Source organism: Alligator sinensis, unplaced genomic scaffold, assembly GCF_000455745.1.
Source record: "Alligator sinensis unplaced genomic scaffold, ASM45574v1 scaffold216_1, whole genome shotgun sequence".
Lineage (NCBI taxonomy): Eukaryota > Metazoa > Chordata > Crocodylia > Alligatoridae > Alligator > Alligator sinensis.
In genome coordinates, this window is record NW_005841868.1 from 2,840,980 (window position 1) to 2,862,558 (window position 21,579).

A 21,579-nucleotide genomic window follows, 5' to 3' on the forward strand; every position below is an offset into this window, starting at 1 on the left:
GAATGCAGCTTATCAGAGCAGACAGTGACTATGGGTGCAGTGACTTGGGCAGTATTCTGGCCTGGAGAAAAGAACAGCTGCCCTTTAATCTGTTTAGTGCCCCCTGAAAGCCTCCAGCCAAGGGAGAGCTGGACACAGCAGGCCCAGGCAACCTTGGTTGCCAACCTGCAGCATCTCTTATTTCATTGTGGCGGCATCTCAGGGGTGACTGTAAAAAGGCACTTGGGAATGGCATATGACAACTGCCAGCAGGTAGGCAGCTCTGGTACCACCTGGTGCTGCCAGAGGCAGCAGTGTGTTTGCATCCCGTGTTTGAGTGGGGAAGGCAAGGCAGTACCTTGCTGAATGCATGTAAGGAATAACTCTAACCCTCCCTTTTTTTTTTTACTGGCCCTAGCTCTGAGAGTGCTTACTTGCAGCACAGTGCCCTGCTTCCTAGTTGTGTAAGCTAGGGCCCAGCTATGCTTCAGAGATTTGGAAATGGACAGGGCCCAGGCCCCGACATTCCTGTTACCAAAATCAGACCTTGCCGAGATACCCTCAGCTTCATCTCATATTGAGCTAATTGAGTTAATGGACAACGTATCAGCCTTCCCCGCCATAGGAAGCACTAAGCCCTATCTGGAGCCTTGTTAAACTTCAAACCAAGCTCTCTATTGCCCTTCTGCAGTTCTGGTGCCATGCTCACTTGCTGACCTTAAAAGCCCCAATTTTTGGGGGGGAGCAAAGGTAACAGGAGGGAGAGAAGTTATATTTCTTTCCATGGGGTGACTGGAAACTTGTCATTTAATTGGAAATCACTTCAGAAGCTCTGGCTGTATTCCAGTCAGAGGTTTTTTAGTTCCAAAGTCAAATGGAGGAAGGGAATTTCTCTCATAATTCCCTCCCTTTCTGGTTCGGTCGGGTTGGGAATAAAAAAAGCAGCAGTTGAGAAATAGCACAAATCTCTTAGTTTCTTGGAAAACCCAGACTGGCACGAAAGGATCCACAAAAGTTTCACTTTGCATTCTGCATGGAAGCAAAGCCTCCTGTTTGGCTTCCTTGTTAAATGTAAGGGCATTCCCTACCCTTAAAGTTTCAGTGACCCTTCTCAATACCCATAAGTTTAACTGTAATCCAGCCTTCCCCTTGGCTCTCACACACCACCCCCTCCCCACTATAATTCTATCCAAGTGTTGAAGTTTCCATTAAAGAGAGCTAAATTAAGATCAGCATGTGACTGAAAACATGCCTTGTAAAAAGGCCACCTTTTAATGAAAAGCCCCAGGCATGCAGTGAGTGAAAGAGCTAGGAATCCAGTGTGGACACTCTGCAGAGAAGCAGTAGACAGTAACAGGTGCTTCTTCCTCTGTTCTAAAGATATATCTTCTATACCAGTGGTTCTCAACCTTTTTTGTAACAGGGCCCACTTGTAAACATCAAGGGCTAGTCCTGACCCAGTGACCCTTACTCCTGACCTGCTGCCCCCACCCCAAGCCCCACAGTGTGTGGGAGAGCGGGGCATAGAGGGGAGGCCCAAAGCAGCCCCTTGCAGGCTGGGAGTTTGCCAACCTGCAAGGGAAAAACCATGATCTCCCATGTTTTTCTCCTTTAAAGGAGAATCTATTTTTAAAGTTTATTCACATCCCTTTCATATATTCTTGTGACCCACTTTTGTGTTGTGACCCATAGGTTGAGAAACCTAGAAAGCTGCTCTATGCTATGCACAGTCCATGGGGAGCTGTCCAGATGAGCAGCTATCCCAAATAAAGGAGAAATCTACAGCCAGCGCAAACTGAGATTCCCATCTTAAATGATAGTTTGAGATCTTTTAAGAAAAATCCAGCCTCACCTACAAATCAAGCTTGCAGGAGAAAGGTGGCCTTCTGGCTTTCTGAGTCACCTCCATACACTGAAGGAACTTCACCTGCTTAAGGTTGCTCCCTGGGGCCTGACATCTCCTTTCTCTCAGTACAGTCAGACAGGTCTGCAGCTGATCAGAGCCTTTCTTTTTTTGTATAGTCTTTAAACCTTTCCCTGTTGAATTTGAACCCAGGCGTAACAGACATTTTCCCCCTACCTCAATGAACCAGTGCTTCTTCCTCTGCTCCCAGCTCAGCACCAGCAAAAATTGGCTTTGCTTTCTGATACAGTCTTGTTAACCTGAGGATGCGGTATCAATGCAGAAGAGGGATCATTCCTATAAAGTGAGACTGTTGTGGCTCTAATTCATCTTTCCTTCATGGCTACAGCTGCTTTGTACATCAGATGTACTGAAGCTTGGAAGACTCCAAATTGCAAGAGGTTAACAGGACAGCAGTAGGCAGAGGTACTGGAGGACAGGGTCTGAGGTGTACAGTGAGCCCTGGCCTGAGTGTGTCAGGATTCACCTGAGCATCTTGCAGATAGCTGGGGTCCTGGCCCTGGCAGTCCAGCATGGAGAGAGGCTATCAGTTTGGGCTTCTAGTCTAGCCAAAGGGGCATCATGGTGCTAGGGAGTTTATGGTCCCTGCCAAGGTTTGGTCCAGGGGGAGGGAGTGGCAATTCCAGGGATCTGGAACCTCTTGCCATCACATGAGGCTTTGACCCAGCCACAGGGCTGCCGGGGAACCTGCAACAGAGATGGCAAATTGATGATGCTGCCCGGAAGAAGCTTTGAAGGGCTCTCTGCTTCCTGCCCCACTGAGCAGGCAGGCCTGGTTAGGGCCTTCAAATGCTGCAGAAACAACGGTTTATTCCAAGGGTTTTCATGGGTCATGCCCCACCACAACAATAGTGAAAGGGGTCAACCACATTTCAGATGTGGGCCTTGACTTGCAGTCAAGTGCTTTGTCACTGAACTGGACCCCCTCTGTTAAAAGCAGAAAGAATCCCTGTGACTGCAGCATATGTGCCTGACCATTGATGGGATTCTGGCTGTGGAGCCAGTGCATGACCACAGATGATAGTCCACAGACAATAATCACCTGTGGTATAACAGGGTTAACACACTGGGCAGTGTGTGTTCTAGGTCTCGTGCTGTATGGGGGACAGGAGTGTTACAACCCCGGCTATGGAATCTGGGCCCTTTAGCTCAAGGTGGTTGTGTCTACATGAGACGCTTTACTGCTCAGTAAACTTGGCAGCAGCAGCAGTCCCTCAGAGTTGAGGATGACGTCCTCAGGTTACTAAGGAGCCCAATTCTGGATACACACATTCTTTGGCCATAGAGGCATGTTGTTGCACAGGGGAATGGGATCCACAGCCCTGAGTTGGTCTCCTCCTTCTGCTGCCGCCATTCCACCTCAGAATCAAGTCTTTAGGTCTCAAAGTGGTGCGTGCCTTGGTGGACCAGGTGGCACCACACTGAACGGTCAGCAGCTTGCTCCTCCCAACCATTGGTGTCGATGCCTCTGTGCTTGAGGGTGACCTTGAGTGTGTCTTTGTACCATTTCCTTTAGCCGCCCTTTAAGCGTTGGCCAACAGAGAGCTGGGAAAAGAGAATCTGGCAAGGGAGGTGGTTCTCAGACATCTGGCCACAGTGGCCCATCCATTGGAGTTGATTTCTTAAGAGTAAGGCTTCGATACTGGTAGATGCAGCTTAATGGAGGATGCTCGCGCTGGTCCGGCAGTCCTCCCATTTGATCCCCAGGATTTGACGCAGTAGACTAGTTACTACGCAGTAAAGCGTCACCATCTACATGTGCACCATTTGCTGTGCAGTGAATTAGTCTACTGTACAGTTAGTACCTGTAAATACAGGCAGTAAACTAACTAACTGCACAGTTACAAATTTGCTCTCGGTCAGTCTCAACACTAGGGGACCACAAGGGACAAGGAACTCTGCTTGTTCTGGCACTGCTCGGCTCTTGGATCCCTGCGGGAACTGAACAACACCGGGGTTGCGGAGCTCTGCTTTCCCAGGCAGCTGGCCTCAGGCTGGCTGGTGATTTACCCATGTGTGGGCGGAGGGGAGCAGGGTACAGGCTGGGAGCTGTCCTGCTTTTGGGGCAGTTCCCAGCCAGCTCCAGGCTGGTTGGGGATATCCCCACACTGCCCTGGGAGCTGTCCCAGAAGCCCAGACAGCTCCTTGCCAGCCCCCAGCCATGTAGCGAAGCTTCTCTGGGCATGGGGCTTGTCCTCATGCAGAGCTCTCCTAGTCCTCTGTTCATATCAGGACAGTGACCCGGTGCTCCCTACCAACGCCCAGGCTAGCACCCCAGGGGAACCGGAAGCTCCCCCTGGCTGCTGCAGGGGGCCAGAGCAGGGTAGGAGCAGCCCTGTGCTGGGCTGGTCCTATTGGGAGCAGATTTCCTCCCAGCAGGGAGCATGTGTAGATGTGCTCCCAGGGAAGGCTTACTGCACAATATTTTACTCTTGCAGTAAGCCTTTATAGCATTAATAGGACAGGTAGATGCACCTGGTAGGTGTGTTATGCCCTGGAAGGCTCCAGGTTGGTCCCACGATGGTGGCTAAACTAGTGGTTGTCCCACTGGCTCAGTGTTGTGGTTGACTACAGTTGTTCTTATAATGCAGGCTTTGTCTGCAGCAGGATATTGGGGGAAGCTCCTGCCCTTTCATTAGCAGGTGCAGTCCTTAACCCAGCTGAGGAAAGCTAAATGCCTCTGGGGCAGGATCTGGGGTGATTTGGAGACTGCAAAGCCAGCAGCATCCTGAGCCTTAACCAGGCAGCATAGCAGGGCTGCTTTCATAGCATGACACGGCAAGGTGTGTTCACTACAGCAAGCAGGGATGCAGCAGGGGGAGCAGTGGAAATCAGGGTTGGCCTGGGATAGACCCAACACCAAACTCACCACAGAGATGGCCGTTCTGGAAGACTGCTGTGTGGCTTAGCTCGTAGCAGGGGGCAAAGTCTGAGGGATAGGCAGGGGCCCCCCCTTGCGGAGGTCAGCAAGGATGTTAGACAGGTCAGTCATGCAGAGTAGGACCTGATGGAAACAGGGCAAGGTCACCGCAGGAAGGAGCCCTGCCTGGACAGACCCCAGTGGGTTGCTTCTCAGGAGCCATCTTCCATGTTACGTCATGCCCCTCATTACTGTAGGGAATGATGTGTCCTCACCAGGGAAGGCGTGAGTGTAGGGGAGCCCCGGCTACTCCCACCTCAGGGTATGATCTCAGGCCAAGTATGGGGAGGAAGCCCCCAGCAAGTGGAGCAAGAGTGCTGGGAAGCCCTGGCTAGTCCAGTCCTAGCCTCTCCCAGCAAGAAGTGGGGTAAGGAGTTTGGTGTGGCAGCCTCAGCCCCTCCTCGCTTCATCTGGGATGGTGTGGAAGCTCTGGTGGCAGGCCACAGGCCACAGTCCAGCCTGCAGAGCGAGCATCTCTGCATAGTAACAGAGACTGCTGTGCACTGGGGAACCTCTCAGCATTTGAACTCGGGCCTGGGGGGCTGTAGGAAAAGGCCGACAGCGGCTCTGACCTTGTCAAGCTGAGCTTCTGTGTCCTCCAGGGGTATGTCCACCTGCAGCTTCATCTGCTTCGTCGCCATCTGGAAGAGGTTGAGCGCAGCCATCTTGATCTGTCCCAGCTCAAGGGTCTTCTTGGCAGCTGTGGTCTGGATCTCAGTCCACTTGGACTCCTGCAGTAAGGCAGGCTCAGAGAGTTACCTATTCCTTGGCCTCAGGCCATGCACTCTCCCTCCCAGCTTGCACCCTGCAAGCCTCTTGTCCTGGCACGCAGCCTGAGTCTCTGATCCCTGCTCCAGCACCCTGGATGCAACGTGTCTGCCCCTTCCACCTGTGGGCTGCTTGGTCAAGTCCCTGCTCATTAACTAAGCATCCCTCTAACCCTGACAGCCAGAGGCATTGACCCATTTCACACATGACAAAAGCAATGCATGAGGAGGTAGAGCTGCCAGCTTGGGAGCTGCTGCATGCCAGTGGTAGAGCTGAGAGCAGAACTTGGGAACCCAGGCTCCTGCCACACTGCTAGCTATAGCCCAGTGAGCACCATCACCCTGCTGAAGACCTGCCCCCTAGCCCCGGTGGCTGTTCCAGTACCAGGTGGAAGCCACACAGTATGGCCATTCCATCTAAGCCCTGGTGCCATCTGGGATCCAGGGCAGCCCCTGGTGTCCTGGGCTAGTTGTTACTTTTCCCTCCCACCAGCCCCGAGTTCAAATCCTGGAGGGTCCCCAGTGCTCAGCCTCATTCCCATCCCCACAAAGCTCTTTCTGCTCTGTTCCTGGCAGGCGATAGAGACCCCCAACCCCACCATGATAATCGAATAGGGCTCAGCAGACCGTCTTGCTTCTCAGCTGCCTTCCCATCCCATGGGCTGCAGAGGGGGACTTCCTAAAAGATGACCTAAGCCGTGTCCTTGTCCTTTAAGCTCCCAGGAGGGAGGGATTTTTGGTAGCTCTGGGAGTTTCTGTGGCACCCTCTGAAGCTTTTTGCGGGGTAACACATGGGCTTACAACAGCACCAACAAGAAGCAGCCCAGCCGCAGATGGAATTGACCTCACTGTCCCGCTTGCCTTGCTCATGCTACCCCCCCACCCCCCAGCACCCTCCTACCAGAGGCTACCACACCAGCTGTACAGGCCACCCCCACTGCTATGCTCCAGCCTGCCAGCTGTGCACATGGCACTGCTGCCCACATGGGTGAGGCTGGCGCCAGGCCCAGCTTCCCACATGCCTCCGTAGAGACCCACACACTGCCTGTTTAAGGAACATGAGGGAGGGCAGTAGCTGGTGGGGACAGACCCCCTGCCCTGTGGCCGACAGTAAGCACCTGGCTGGGGAGGGAGGCAGCAAAGGCAGAGAGGCACTGATATGTCCCCTCCCTGGGGCACCATCACTTAAGGACCCTTGTCTCTTCTTGGGTGGGCTGGAGTAGGCAGTGCCACCAAAGAGGGGATATTGGGGCTGACAGCTAAGAGGAATCCCTGGACAGGGGCAATGATACTGAGCAACCTGGGACAAATAGGTCAGGCCTCCCTAATACAGGGACTCCTAGGAAACCAACCCACAGCCCATGTTCAAAGGCCCCACAGTGGAGTACACGCAATTTCCCAGCCCACTGACCATGGTCCCGGGGATACCACCATGGGACCCAATGGTCGCGGCTTCCCCACCTACCCACTGGTGCACCCGGACCCGGGCCTGCTCCAGCTGGGTCTGTAGTTCAGCCAGCCGGTTGTTGCACTGCAGGACCTTGTTGTTGCTCTCCTCCAGGTACTGCTGGAGCTGGGCATGTTCCTCCTCCACTTGCTCTCGACTCCCCAGTTCCCGCTGCACCAGCACTGCCTGTGTGGCCACCAGTGTCCTAACCCGGTCAATCATTTCCTTGATCTCCTGGAACTGAACCAGGCAGGGCAGGGAGGATAGGGATGGTGCAGGAGTGGGGGACAGAGATAGGAGGTAACAGGAGGCAGAGGGTTACAGCCCTGCAGCCTGGGACCTGTCACATTCACAGGTGTCTTAAAAGCACAGGGTATGGGATTTTAATCTGTGCACTTATCCCACTGTCACCCACAGTAAGATCTCCAGCAGTGGGGGAGGGATGGGGGCTTCCCACACCTCCTGACCCTTCTCTTCCTTGCAAGGGAACTGGATCCTGCTTGCCCCGCTGCCTCACCACCCAGCCCCTCCTCCTGTGCTTCATGCCAGGTCCTGTGCCACTGGTAAGCAGCACATGCAAGTCACAGGGAGGCACCACACCCCAGCCACACCAAGGGAACAGGGGCAGAGCCTGCTGCCTCCTGCCTTACTCTTCCAGGGCTGAGTCAGGGCTCCTGCCCCTGGACCAGCAGGCCAATAGTCTGACAATAGTTGAGAGGAATCCCTGGCCAGAGGCCACAATACTGACCAGGCTGGGGCAAAAGGGTCAGGCCTTCCCAGCATGGGGACCTTGGGGAACCAACCCAGGGCCCAGATTCAAAGGCCCCCCCAGTGGGCCACACATGAGGGAGAGGTGAGAGGCTGGGAAAGGCTCAGCTGGGGGTGGTGCAGAGCAGGGGGCAGAGACCTGGGGCTCTTCCAGGCTTGTGGATCAGGGGCCTTGCAGTGGGCCTCACTGCTCCCTGCAGAGAAGGGTCCAGCGCACCTGCTCTGTTTTCTCTATCACCGTCTGCAGGTAGCTCCGGAAGATGTCATTAGCTTCCAGACGCCGCTGCAGCCTGTCCCTCTCCGTGAGCAGCCGGGCAATCTCCTGGCGCAGATGTATGGCCTCCGTGTTGCTCCGTGCTGCCTGCAGCCGCTCCCCGCTCGCCTTGCGCAGTGCCCTGTGCCGCTTGGCATCGTTCTCCTGCCACCCGTCCCAGAGAGGAGAAGGGTCATGCCCAAGGGCCAGGGCCCCACCACACACAGCTGGCTCATGTTTACTGCCACCACACAAGAAGGCTGTGGGCTAGTGGGGGGCCAGCTCTGATGAGGATAACAGCCCGTGACTAGTACCTAGCTGGGGAGCTTCTCCCTTAGATCCAGCTGATGCTTGTCAGTCCCAGACCTACCCAGCTCAATCTGCACGTCTGCTACACAGTCAAAGCAAAACCAGACCCTCCAGCCTACAAATGCCAGGAGTGTGAAACCAGCCTGCAGCTCAGAGCAGGGTTCAAAGTGGGTCTTTGCTGTACATACCACACCTGAAGGAAGAGGTCATACACAGTGTCTGAGAGGCTGGGTCCCAATGGGATGGGATTTGATCAGCTCCTCAACTGAAGTTTCCTTTGGCCAGATGATTCCTTACCAGCCAAACCTGTCTTCAGTAAAGGAAAACTGCACCTCCCCACCGCCCCATTCTGCTACCCCACAGCCTGCTCCGTGCCCCCTTCTCCTCCCCCACAGCATGCTCACCTTCAGGAACTTGTCAAATTTGAAGAAAGCCTCCTTGAGTTGCTCCTCCTTATGCTCCAGCTCCTTTCGCCGCTGCTGCAAGCTCTCCATCTTCACCTGGAACTCCTTGGGGCAGAGCAATGCCATCAGGGAGGGAGAAGCCTGTGCTGGGCTCCCTGATTTGCAGCAACTAAAGGCCTGAGAGGAGGCTCTGTACATGGAAACACAGCAGTTCAAGGCTGCCTCCAATGCAATGTGGAAGCAGCAGCAGGCCCATTTTAGTGCTGAAGGAGCCATTCAGCACACTGCAGAGCAAAGGTAACACACACTGCCAGAGTGTAGGCCTCTGTCCCCCTTTAGTGAAGGGTCTACTTAGGAGGTACAAACCTACTACTGCTTGTGATGGAGGAAGCTCTCTTTTTAGTGTAAGCAGCAAAAGATCATGCTTTAAGCATTGATAATACCCAGTTTCAACCCTGCTGTCACCCAGGCAGGATGAGCCAGTCCAACCTAGGGAACTGAGCACTTAAATAGCTCCTCTGTGTCAATCCCATACAGTTTAGTAGGTCCAGTCCCCTTTGTCTAATTCCCCTCTAACTCCATGTCTATGGTTACAGTGCTGTGTGTACCTCTGCCAGCCCATTCAGTCCTAGTCATCCTCAGTCACTCTTAGAGGTCACAGGTGAATTTATGATCTGGCCGTTGCACCGGGGACTACAGGCAGATCACTGAGAACAGTTGGTTTGGGGGGAAGGGGGGAAGATCAGTGCCCAAAAAAGTAGAAATCAGATAAAAACATTCCATTTTAGCTTGGTCCACATCCCGTTTCTTTCCGTTTCCCCTCAGCAAAACGAAACCCCAAGCAATTTCTTTTTGAATCATTCCACTTGGTATAATATGTTTCATTTTGGGCTGTTCTCATTTTTAATTACATCTTTCTGAGTTCCTACATGAAATGCCATTTTGAAACAAAGCCCATGTAGATGTTTGACTTTGGACATCTTCACTTTTCTGAATGCTTATCTCCATTTTCTCCGAAATGTGTTGAATTCAACTGGATTTTGTGAATAGTTTTGATCTTTCCCAAAACAGCACTGTTTTGGAAAAGAACAACTTTTCTGGAAAAAATGGCTCAGTTCAAGCTCCAGGCACACTCATTCTCATCACCATTGCCTTAATTATGGTAGTGCCTAGGAACTCCAACTGGACTTATTGCAAGGGGACTGTACATAAATAGAACAAAGCTGCCATGCCATTTTTGGCTACGCTGAGGTATTTTGCCTTCAACAGAGTGAGTAATGACAGCAGGATAGATGGTGAGGGGCTGGGTAATAAAACCCCCTGCAGTCGGGACATAGCATTTAATAAGACACAACATTGTGGGATATTATCTGAGATGCTTATGGAAACCTCCATCTTGACAGTCAGGAGCCAGTAGTCCTCCCATCTCAGAGGTGCCTTCTCCTCTGCGGCTGATGCCTCTCACAAATCCACCTTCCACCTCTTACAATCATCTGAAAGCGTTCCCCCCTCATCTCTTTCTCAGCCCCGCTCTCCTGCAGCTTCTGAGAGCTTCTGGCATTAAATATAGCTCACTTATGTAATTCGCCAAAATTAACATTTGTTTTACTCTTTGCTATTTAATTCTCTACCTACAGTGCCACCTCCAAAACATTTTGTGATATCTCTAGGCTCATATGTGGGCTCACTCTACTTCTGGGGCACACTGTATAATGCTGTCAGGGCACAGTTTGTGAAACATGCAGTGCAAGACTAAGCGGATCATCATGAGGGTTTTTACTCCAAAGGAATGCAAAGGGCTTGACAAACCAGAGATGCAAATCACTTCCTCTGCCAGCGAAGAAATGCAACCATCTGTAGGGTGGAGCTCAACAGCTACTTAACAGCCCGGAGCAATTTGTGACAGGTAGTGAGACATGAAGTGGAAACCACAAAGGTAATCCTTGGTAGACAGAATGGAACTGTCCAGATTAAAAGCGGCCCAGGTTAGTTTTAATGAACCTCCACTGGTCCTAGCCTGGTGGCTCTGGATGCCTCAGCTTCAGGAAGTCTCCACATTGACCACATTGGGCTACTTCTCACCTGCCCTTGAGCTCTCAGCAAATCCCCTCCCCATCCTGCCACACAACGCACACACCAGTCTCAAGAATTTACTCCAATCTCAAATTCCTCAGATGAGGTTCTGATGGCCCTGCACCATGGCCCACCAGGAAGGGAGGGCCTGGAGACCCAACCACTTTGATGTTATGATGACCTTTCAGCTGAAAAGGAGTCCTCTGCTGTTGCATTTACCTCTCTCTGGGCCAGCAGAGCCTGCTCCACCTCTTCCATTTCCCTCTTCTTCTCCAAAAGGCAAGCCGCAGAAGTCAAATAGTCATCCTCTCTTTCAGGCATTTTCCTGTAACGGAAGAACAGGAGAGTGATGTTGCCAGCTTCAGCCCTGGGGGATCTCCATCTACTGCACTGCAATCTCCACTGCCACCCATAGAACCATGCTCAGGATGCCAGAATTGGTATGGAGCCCACTGGGATATAAGGGCACTAGGCCCATTCTCCTTGGACTTCCTTGATCTGGGCCATGTCACGGCAGCTCCACTAATGCTTCTTCTTGATGGCCTCCATCCTACACTCTAGAGTTAAAGCCTTCATTTTAAGGAACACATGGTCAGCTTGGAATCTAGTCAACTTTAGGGCTGGCACTCAGAATAACCCACTTGGCTATTCTGCCAACGGGAAGCCAAGACCAACAGAACATCTAGGCATGGCCCAATCCCATGGAGAGAGAAAATCCAGTACGTACATGGAGCCCAGCAAAACCACACGTGTGCATCCTCAGCATTTGCACAGTGTCTTGTGAAAGCATTCAGATGGGTAGAGACTGGAGAACAACTCCCTTGTTTCCAATTGTATTTCTGATCAATCCCAAAGGACAAGGAGTAGTTTCTGCACCAGCACCTACACTGCTGGCTGGCCCACCCAACAGTTGGTCTGGTTTTACAGTCCCATTGTCCAGTTTTTAAATTGTTTTTCCCTTGCCTCCATGTTTCCATGTTAAGAGTATGCACAATTAATATGGGGAAAGAGGTAGCTAGTTGTGTTAGTGTATACTGTAAGGTACCACCTTACCTTGCCTTCTTCCTGACTTCAGACTATCTCATTCAGAGAGGAATAAGTTTTTTTTAGGCTACAGCCTACTCTGGCAGATGTTATGAATGGACACCATTCATATATAACACACTGAACAATGAACAAAGGGAACAACAAAAAGTTAAAATTGTGGGGGAAACTCTTTCCTAAAACCTTTAAATTACAATAATTTTAAGTGTCACGGATATAAAAAGATGTCAAACTTTTCAGAAAGAAGTAGGATCACTAAAATAAATAAGTTTCCAACAGTTACAGTGGCCAAGAATAGGAACAGAGAATAACTCCGCTCATTGCTGTCTGCTTAAGTTTGGCAGGAGCCTGCAATGATTTCTGTAGGGCACACAAGCTGATCTCACTCATTGCATTTGGGTGTGAAATGATCACTTAAAGGCATGATACTTAACTTAAACTTAATGATTTTTCACCTGATCAAAGTGTAACCCACTGATGGGTGTGCACAAATGGATACAAACTGGCTAGGGACAAATTTAAGCTCAGCAGTCAACACATGGGTTTAAATATTTACAATCCACACATTAGAGTCAACAGGGAACTATCTCCGTGCAGTTAACGTCAAGGGATCCCGGGCTTCAAGGCTTCTGCTGGTCACCTGTAAGGGCCAGGAATTAATAGTTTTCCTCATATATGCTTTATTTGATTTGGGGGGCATGAGGACTGCTTTCCTTTCAAACACTGGACACTGGCCACGGCTAAAGGAGGGATCATGGACTGGGATATGTCAGTTCTTTTGATACTCAGACATGTCTCAAGTTCCTGGCTGGAAGGTCTTGCTCTTCCATTCCAGGTCAAACCAATCACCAGATGTAGGGACAGGAAGGAATTTCTCTCCCAGGTCCAAATGGCAAGGACTGTGGAGGTGTTTGCCTACCTCTTGTAGTATGGGGCAGTGTTTGCTTCCTAGGATCTTTCCTGGGCATTGCAGTGGCAGGGCATTGGCAGTGCCTTGATTTCCCCTACTATTATTTTGTACCTTATAGGATGTTTCTAGTTTTGTTTCCATAGTGTGCTTTACAGCTGTGGTGTGTGAGGGGTTGGAGTAAATGATTTTTAGGATTCTCTGGGTAAATGGCTACCTGCAAGTACAGAGGACTAGATTCAATGACCCAGGAGACCCCTTCCAGCCCTAAGATCCACTACAGGTCCAATCTGGAAACAACAGGCGTCTATAACCCCTGCTAGGGAACTATAGCAGTGCATGCTTTTGGTTTTGGAGGTCACATAAGCATGCAAAAAACAAAAAAAAAGGAACAGCCATATTACTGCAGTCTGCCCAATCTAATGAGGCTGCAATCTAGGCAAACAGAGCTTGGGAGAGGTCCAAAGGGCTCCATCCTCACCCTCTGCCTCCAGTCTCAGTGGGAGTAGGCTCAGGTGCTGTATGTCACCTAGGGGTCCTGCTTGTGGCTGGCTAGGGTTTGGAAATCCCAGGTCAGCCCTGCTTTTTCCTTTCCCCCTATTTCACAGCTCTCTCTCTCTCTCTCTCTGCCATTCTACCAACCCGATCTCAGTACTTGCAGGTACAACAGCAATAAGTGACATTTTAAAAAACCGCTCATTGCTTGGGTAACAGGTTAAAAAGTAAATAGGCCTCTGTATGTACACAACACAGGATTTAGTTTTTACCTCTTGTTATCTAACTCTGTGGCTACAAGCTGCCTCGAAAGTCCTGATAGAAAATCAATTCAGCTGTGAGACTTTATTGATATGACCAGCTAGGCAAATACTGCCAAAGCATAGAAAAAGAAACGTATTGTGTGTGGGTACTACCCACGCAGAACAGAGGTTATGTTGTGTTTCAGATTTGATTCAACCTACATTGGCCAGTACTGAGCTCACCATGTCTGGGGAAGCTGGTTACAGCACAGCTCCTTCAACAGAGGGGACTATAAGATCATTTAGTCTCATCTCCTGTATATCACAGGCCATTACATTCCCCCAGTTATCCCTGCCCTAAGCCCCATAACTTGCATTTGGCTAAATCATCTCTTGCAGAAAGGCAGTCAGCATGGATCTGAAGACATCAAGTGATGGAGAATCTACCGCTTCCTTCCAGTGTTCCAATGGTGAATCATCCTCACTGTCAAAAATATGCACTTTAGTTCTCATTTGAATGCATCTGGCTTTAACTTCCAGCCATTGGCTCTTTTCAGGTCTTTCTCTGCTAGATTAGTGCCTGGTATTTTCTTCCCTGTGAGAATACTCCGGCAGCATCTTCAAATCACTGTTTGATCTTCAATTCAGATAAGCTAAACAGAACAAGCTGCCTAAGGACTTGAACATCAAATACAATGACACTGATGTAATCAGCTTTCATACCAATGTGAAGAGGACCAGGGCTGAGGTGGGGGGGGGGATGTAGACACATGATCTACAATCTTACACTGCTGTCACTTGAATCCAGTATAGAATTACCCTGAGGAAAAATCAGGGGTAAAACTATACTGATGTAAATTAGACTGGTGTAGGTGTTTTGTGTCCACAGTTTATCCCAGGGTAGCTGTTTGCTTGAGGTAAAAAGGATTCCATCCTGAGTTCTGCCATTAAACTGTGTGTGAAGGTAGGCAAGCCCCTTCAGCTCCCTTTGCTTCAATTTCTCAAGCTGTTAAATGGGAAAAATGGGATCCCTTTATTTTGACAGAGTGCTTTGAAACCTATCCTGGCAAATGCCACATATTAGTATGACTTAGGGAACTGTATAAAACACTACTCAGTATGAGCTAGGAGTCACGGGCAGACAACAAATAGGATCAGTAGATTCCTCAATCTCACTTTCAACTTCCTTTTTTTTTTTTTTTTTTTTTTTTTTTTTTATGAGCCTCCTGGCAGAGCTGACTTCACAGCACAGATAAAGGCTCTGTCTCAGTGTGGTCATATATGTACCACTTTCTCCACAGCAAGAAATTCACTTCACATGAATGCAAACTTGCTTCCCCACTCTGCCCTTCGCCAGTTTTCATTTCTTCTGTATTCTCCATCCCAATAAAACCCCAGAATCACTGAATTCAGTGTCTGGGGGTCAGCAATGAGGGCTGCTTGGGGAAAATCCAGCAAACCAGTGTTTTATCAGAGCTTGTCAACTTGGCAAAACTGGAACTAGTGGTGATGAGGGGATGGAGAGATTTTGGCCTGGCTTCCTGCCAGATGACCCACCTGGTGGCTGTGGGGGAAGGCAGGGTATTCCAGATCTGTAGTTCCTGAACCTTCGGGCATGAGGATGAGAACAGCCCTGGGGCCAGGGAGCAGAAACAATCAGAGTCCACACCAGCTCCCATTTCAAAATGGCTGGTTTCTGGTTCTAATTGCAATGACACCCTGAAATCTTGCACAAATCAGAATTACCTTTCAGGGAACAGCTTTACCGAGGCCCTGTAAAGCTGGGCCTGGCAGAGTCACAGCACTGATCAGCACGCAGCTAGAACAAGCAGGTGCTGCTGTGAATCACTCCAGGGAGCATCTGCTAATTTTTCTCTTGCTGGCAAAGCCCCATGAATTACCCAACCTTCAGCTACCCAAATAAATACACCCCCTGCTATTGTGAGGCAGCAGGAGGCCTCATTTTCCTCTGGAGCTGAGCCAGCGAGACCTCTGATGTAACTTGTGCTTGGGGCAGGATCTCACGGCCATGCCCCCCTGCCCTGCTACACACATGGTGGTGATGGCACTTGCGCTCCCACCAGCTGTACGTGGGGGCGTGGGGGTTGAACTAGTTGACACCCAACCGGTTGAATCCAAGCGGCTTCCTGCGGCCAGTCTGAGCCCCAGAGCCCAGCCCGAGGGCTGCAGAGACTCCTGCTGGGAGAGGATCTTACTCACGGCAGCAGCAGCAGCTTGTCCCGGAAAGCTGCCCGCACGTATTCGTCCAGCTCCGAGGCCATGCTGGCGGCGGCCGGAGCAGCCCCCGGTGCCCAGCGCCTGGAAGGGCAAAGCAGGACCGGCCCCGGGAGCGGCACCAGCCTCCGCCCGGCCGTCGCCAAGGAGACGGACAGCACAACGTTCTGTTGCCATGGTCACGCGTTCGGGATCCCGGGGCCCTTGCGCGTCTCCGTGCGCTCCGCCAGAGCCCCGCGCAGCCACGTCCAAACCGCACGGCTCATTTGCAAGCGAGGGGCAGCGGTGGAAAGCCCCGTGTCCCCCCCATTTCCTGCCAGCCCTGGGGGCGCGCTGCTACTTCCCCTTTACGCCTCCTGGTTTGCTGATCGTAGCGCCCGTGTTCAAACTTGGTCCGCAGCTGCGAGGCCTCTGGGGCAGCTTCTCTCCCCCCCCTCATACAGCACTCCCCATCCCTCCTCAGTGCCCTTCATGAACCCATGTGGGCAAGCTCGTGTAGATGCTGCAAGATTTGGAGCAGCTGTAAGGACTAAACGTGGGCCACGCGCATGCCAAAAACAGCGAGGCCCTGGTCTTCCAATTAGCTTGATTTGGTAAGACCTGGCTACCAGGGCTGAAACCACAAGTGTCAGCCAAAGTCTGCTGGCAGGGTCAGGACCTGTCTGTCCAGCCTCATTCATACCCCATAATTGTATTATCTGAACAATTCCCTAGAGTGGGATGTGCCCCCTCACCAGGGAGGTAGGGCAAGCTTATAAGGACTATTCTACAGAGGAGAACTGAGGCACAGAGAAGCAAGGCCAGATTTTTAAAGTTATTTAAAAATGGGTTAATTGATTTCAATGAGTGTTAGGTGCTTGCATGCCTTTAAAACCCGGGGCCTCACTACCATGCCAAGGGTCACACAGGTCATAGTAAAGTGGGCTATGAACTCACCTCTTCCAAAACCCAGGTTAGGCTCTTACCACTAAGCATCCTTCTACCCCTAATGACACTGACTCATTCTTGGCTTTGCTATTTGCATGTGCCTAGGAGCCTAGCTACAGACAGGGACCCCTTAATCATTTCAACACAGGTGTAGGATTGCATATACAGAGCACATCTAGCCAAGGGTTAAAGACCTTTCACTGCACCCTGAACCATGCTTGATTTAGAAACCCTTTCCATGTGCATTGTCACATGCTGCTGATTCTTCAGCCCTTGTTTTCTTACCTAGCACAGTTGCATGCAAAGGACCAGAGGGATATGGATAACCTTCAGAGGGTCCAGAGGTGGGCTACTCATATGGTTAAGGGCCTGCAGGTAAGATCCTACAAGGAGAGATCGAGGGACCCGAGTCTCTTCAGCCTCAGCAAAAAAAGGCTGAGAGGGGATCTTGTGGCCATCTATAAATTTATCTGGGGGGCAGGAGGGGGCAGGAAGGAATAGGAGACACCACTTTGTTTACCAGGGTGCCCCTTGGTGTTACTAGGAACAACAGCCATAAACTGAGTGCAGATTTAGATTAGACATTGGGAGAAAAAAATTATTTACAGCAAGGGTTGCCAAAATCTGGAATGGGTTTCCAAGAGAGGTGTTGTTCTCCCCTACCTTGGAGGTCTTTAAGAGGAGACTAGACAAGCACCTAGCTGGGGTCATCTGATCTCAGCGCTCTTTCCTACCTAAGGCAGGGGGTCAGACTCAATGATCTACTAAGGTCCCTTCCGACCCTAAAAATCTATGATATCTAAGCAATGTTTACCTGCCCCAACCATCCACGGGCTCTCATCCAATAGATTAGTTCTGTTGAAAAGACACCACCCAGTTAAAAAAAATGCGTCTTTCTCCTTGTCTATGGGAGGCATTTGATTGTACTGGAAGAGGCAACTCCAAAACTTTCATGTGCCTCTTTGTGGGAAGCATCAATTGCTCCTCTTGACTTCTGCTGCTGCTATAGGAGCTCATGGGGCTTCCAAAACAATCAGCTCCTTTGAGGCATTGAGCTTCATGCCAAAAAGTCCATCTGGATCTAGTGGCTGTTTTTGAAATTCTGGTCATTTGAGTACGATGACCCAGACTGTTCTGCCACCCTCACTTTCACCTTGTCTGTGCATCTTTCATTTAAAATAGGGGACAATATTTATAGAAACTGGCTCATTTTTAATAAAGCCCCAACAATTACGGAGGGCAGATCCAGCCCAAAAATAGCTCCTTTTGGCTACTGATTAGATTTCAAGTACATGGTGGCACTGATTATCTTCAGAGTAGGCAGAATAGGAGTGCAGCACCAACTGCAGAATCCTGAAGGGAAGAGTTGCATCTTGATGGATCTAACCCAGAAAGGAGGGGTAAATGATTCCGTACTATTCAGCTCTGACTCTGGCCCTCTGACTCTTGGAAAGGAATAATATGAAGCATGAGAGAGGGAATGAAGTAAGAAGCATCCTGATCCCTTAGTCATAATTAATTACCATGTTAATTGCAGCGAGCCCACCCTCATCTCCATAAAACAAACTCTGCCAGTCACTTCCAACCAAAATATCCAATTTCTCTTGAGGCCTATTCAGAGGCTTTTCTGTTTCCTTCCTCCAAGATACCTGTGTATACATAACTTTAATCCTTTATAACCCAATTGTTATACCAACTGAGGATATTCCATTATTGTAATATCACACCATGGCAGCAAGCTGTGATGCAACTGTTGCAACATCATTAGAAGCTAGGCCACCGACAGTCAATGAAACCCCATCCAAAACTGAGGGTCAACATGTCAGTAAAGACTAGGTGTGCATGTTTTAGTTCACTCACAAAAAGCAGTCAGGTGTTTTCTATCACGCAGCTAGTGAGAGTACAGTGTGTGCCTTACCTGCGGCTGCTGCTTTCAAAGAGGGAATTCGGAGTTGTTTCAAGGTATAATAGACAGAACACCAGTTTATCACTGTTTTGCAGCAAAGCACATCATTGTACCCAAGTTCACTCCTGGTGCCTTTGCTTCTTGGTCAGGCCTGGTCTCAGCTCTCTTCCATGTTCCCTGGCAGGAGGATGAAAGCCTGGCAGACTCAAGTGGGAAACCCAGAATAAGGGCATGTAATGACATCCCCTGCCCACCTGGACTCCACAGCAGTTGTTCCACTGAAGCTGTACAGAAGATTTGCTGCATGTCAGGATTTAGAGTAAATCAGAAGCGCTCCAGAATATAATCCCCTGCTAGGACTGTGGCTATAATCAATCTTCAGGCAGTGCTAACTCCCCCTGAGTACAATTTATGACAGCTGCCGTGTAGTTAAGGAAGTGATAAAGGGCTGCCAGGGGTCCTATAGGGCTTTTGCAGCCACTGAAGGGGCAGTCTCTTGAGCAGGACCTTTAAGCAGAGAGGCTGATCTACAGGGTTGTATGCCCACTGCTTCTTGTGGTAGAGAAGAGATGGGGTGAACCAAATGCATGCAAAATGGCAGAGCCATCCCTAGAGGTGTGCAGGACCCAGGGCATATCAGCTCGTGTGGGGCCGGGGGCTGGCAAGTGGCCGGAGTGTGGAGGAGGTGGGTAAGGGGGGGTGGCAAGTGGCTGGAGCACGGAGCCAGCAGCATGTGGTGGCCATGGCGGGGCTTGTTAGGCACTGTCTGTGGGGCCCCTGCAAAGTGCAGGGCCTGGGGCAGTTGCTCTGATTTCCGTGCCTTCCCCCACCCCAGGACTGCCCTGCAAATGGGACAGGAAAAGTTTTTGGTGAGGCTGGTGGGTTCTCTCTGGCTCCCAGACTGATTCACGTAGATGCTTAGTGGTATCACACATGCTCTCTGAAGGTCCTAGCTTGGAATGGATCTGGGAAGTATACTTCAGGTTTCCCTCGCTTTATGCGGGTTCTGTATGCGTGAATTTGCTCTTATACAATGACCCTTTTAATACCAAAAATTCATTATATATGAAGTAAATTCACTCTTAGGGGATCCGTGTGGTGGAAGCCCACCGTCAGCTGTTTTGTGCAGTGCATTGTGGGACTGATGTGCACCAAAATATAATTTCCTGTGTGGATCTGTGCTTTTTTTATATATATATATATATGAAAAGTTTTCGTGTTCCAAGCCAAACCAGTCAAATCAATTCCAAATCTGTGAGTCACTCAAGAACCATAAGTGGCCCTACTACCGGCAAACATCCTTCATCCCCAGCTGGGGCTTCAGATGTTTCCAAATCATTTGGAAGGCATCCTACGTGCAGGCCCACGCCTGGAAGCTTAGGGTTCAGACGCCCCCGAGTTTCACTTGCCCTCAGCTGTAAGGCCGCAGGAGCAAGATAAATATAGTTTCCTGTGTAGATCTGTGTTCCTTGCTCATCTGTGACACGTGTTTCTGTAGGTGCCACCCCCATTATGATAGTGCCCTGTGCTTGTGTGTACTGTTTGCTGTTGGTGAGTACCAAAATTGTCTTGTAAAAGTGGTAGAAATGGGTCTGGGGGGTCAGTACTGTCAAGGTCTTGGAACATATCCCTATTTGTTACGTTGTAAAGTGGGTTCCCTTTATGTGAATTCAAGTTATGCGCCATTTCCCAGGAATGCATGTATACCATAAAGCGAGGGAAACCTGTACACACTTTGCAGCCTCTAAAGGTCCCCCAACTTTTCCTTGCTGATGGGACACTCCACCAGGTCAGCCTCTAAGGTTTTGTGCTCCAAGGGCTCCCTGCAGCAGCCCATGTGCGATCTACCTGTTAAGGGGGAGAGGGTGCATTCAACTCTTCTAGGTTTTCCAGAGGTCCCAGCAAGGCTTTGCAGGGGGTTCCCTGTGCAGAATGTGCTCTGCCCACGAGACATCTGAAAACTTCTCTGGGATGACAGGTCACTGGGACAGTTGGGCATCCAGCTGCGGTTCCAATTTATTGCTCTGACTTGTCTATATATTCATTGACTCAAAACTCGCTGGAGATCCTTTTATTGATCTCTGTGGATTTTGAAGCAGGCCTTTGCTAGGCAGGTGCAAAGCTGCCCAGCCAGCCAGCTCCCCTTTCCAGCACACCTTTCATGAATGACTTCCTGGTCCCCCTCCTCTCAGCTTGCAAACCTGATACATGGGGAAAGAAGAACCTAAGTGCTGACACCTGAATGGAGACACAGGACTTGATTCCCCCCTCCATCCCCTGGTGTACCATAGCACCATCCCCTCCAACATCCATACCCCCCAGGAACACCAAGGCAAACAGCTGCAGGATCCAGGCTGTGGAGTCCACCTGTCACTGCTTAGCTGTTCCCCTCCAAGTGCAACAGATGGCAGATCTGGGGAGAGGAGCGATTCTCCGGTGAGGATCAGGTACCCAGGTGATGTGCATGGCAGCAGGAAGGCTGCAGAAACCCCGCTCTGCACACTAGGGGAGGGGGGAGCCCCTTCCTCCACCTTGGGCCCAATCTTGCTCTCAGTTACACCTGGTTGAAGCCAGAGGCACTTGATTTCACTGTCCCTGAGGACAGGAACCCAGGCCTTTTCTTGCAAAGAGAAAAGAGTCTTGTGACTAAAGCCTGGGGATCTGGGTCTGCTCCCCACACTGCCCCTGGGCACCCTGGGGTTAAGTCGCTGCACTGCTTCGTGCCTCGGTTTCCCTCTCGTGACATGGGCATGAGGATCCCACCCCGGGGATCGGCTCGTGCCTGCAAGGCCCCCAGTACTGAAGGGGCCAGAGACAGCACAGGGTGATTTGACACCCCATGAGCCGGGTCCCCGGGCAGAGCCGGGGGCAGGGAACAGCTCCAGCTTCCTTCCAGGGCGATTAGCCCGGTGCCAGCTGCCCTCCGACAGCGCCCGGGCACCGCGCACGCAGCCGGCCGGCCAGCGGAGCCCGGGCCGC

General features: G+C 50.7%; 1 protein-coding gene across 1 annotated transcript; it reads right to left on the reverse strand.

Moving 5' to 3' along the window:
• Nucleotides 1–108: 108 nt before the first annotated feature.
• CFAP73 (cilia and flagella associated protein 73) lies at nt 109–16,193 on the reverse strand. The gene is given in 9 exon segments (XM_014526287.2): nt 109–3,708; nt 4,773–4,907; nt 5,396–5,554; nt 7,056–7,277; nt 8,023–8,223; nt 8,772–8,876; nt 11,064–11,169; nt 15,753–15,830; nt 15,832–16,193. Coding segments are annotated over 8 exon segments (1,083 nt in total). The 5' UTR covers nt 15,945–16,193; the 3' UTR covers nt 109–3,708; nt 4,773–4,808.
• Between the last annotated feature and the right edge of the window lie 5,386 nt (nt 16,194–21,579).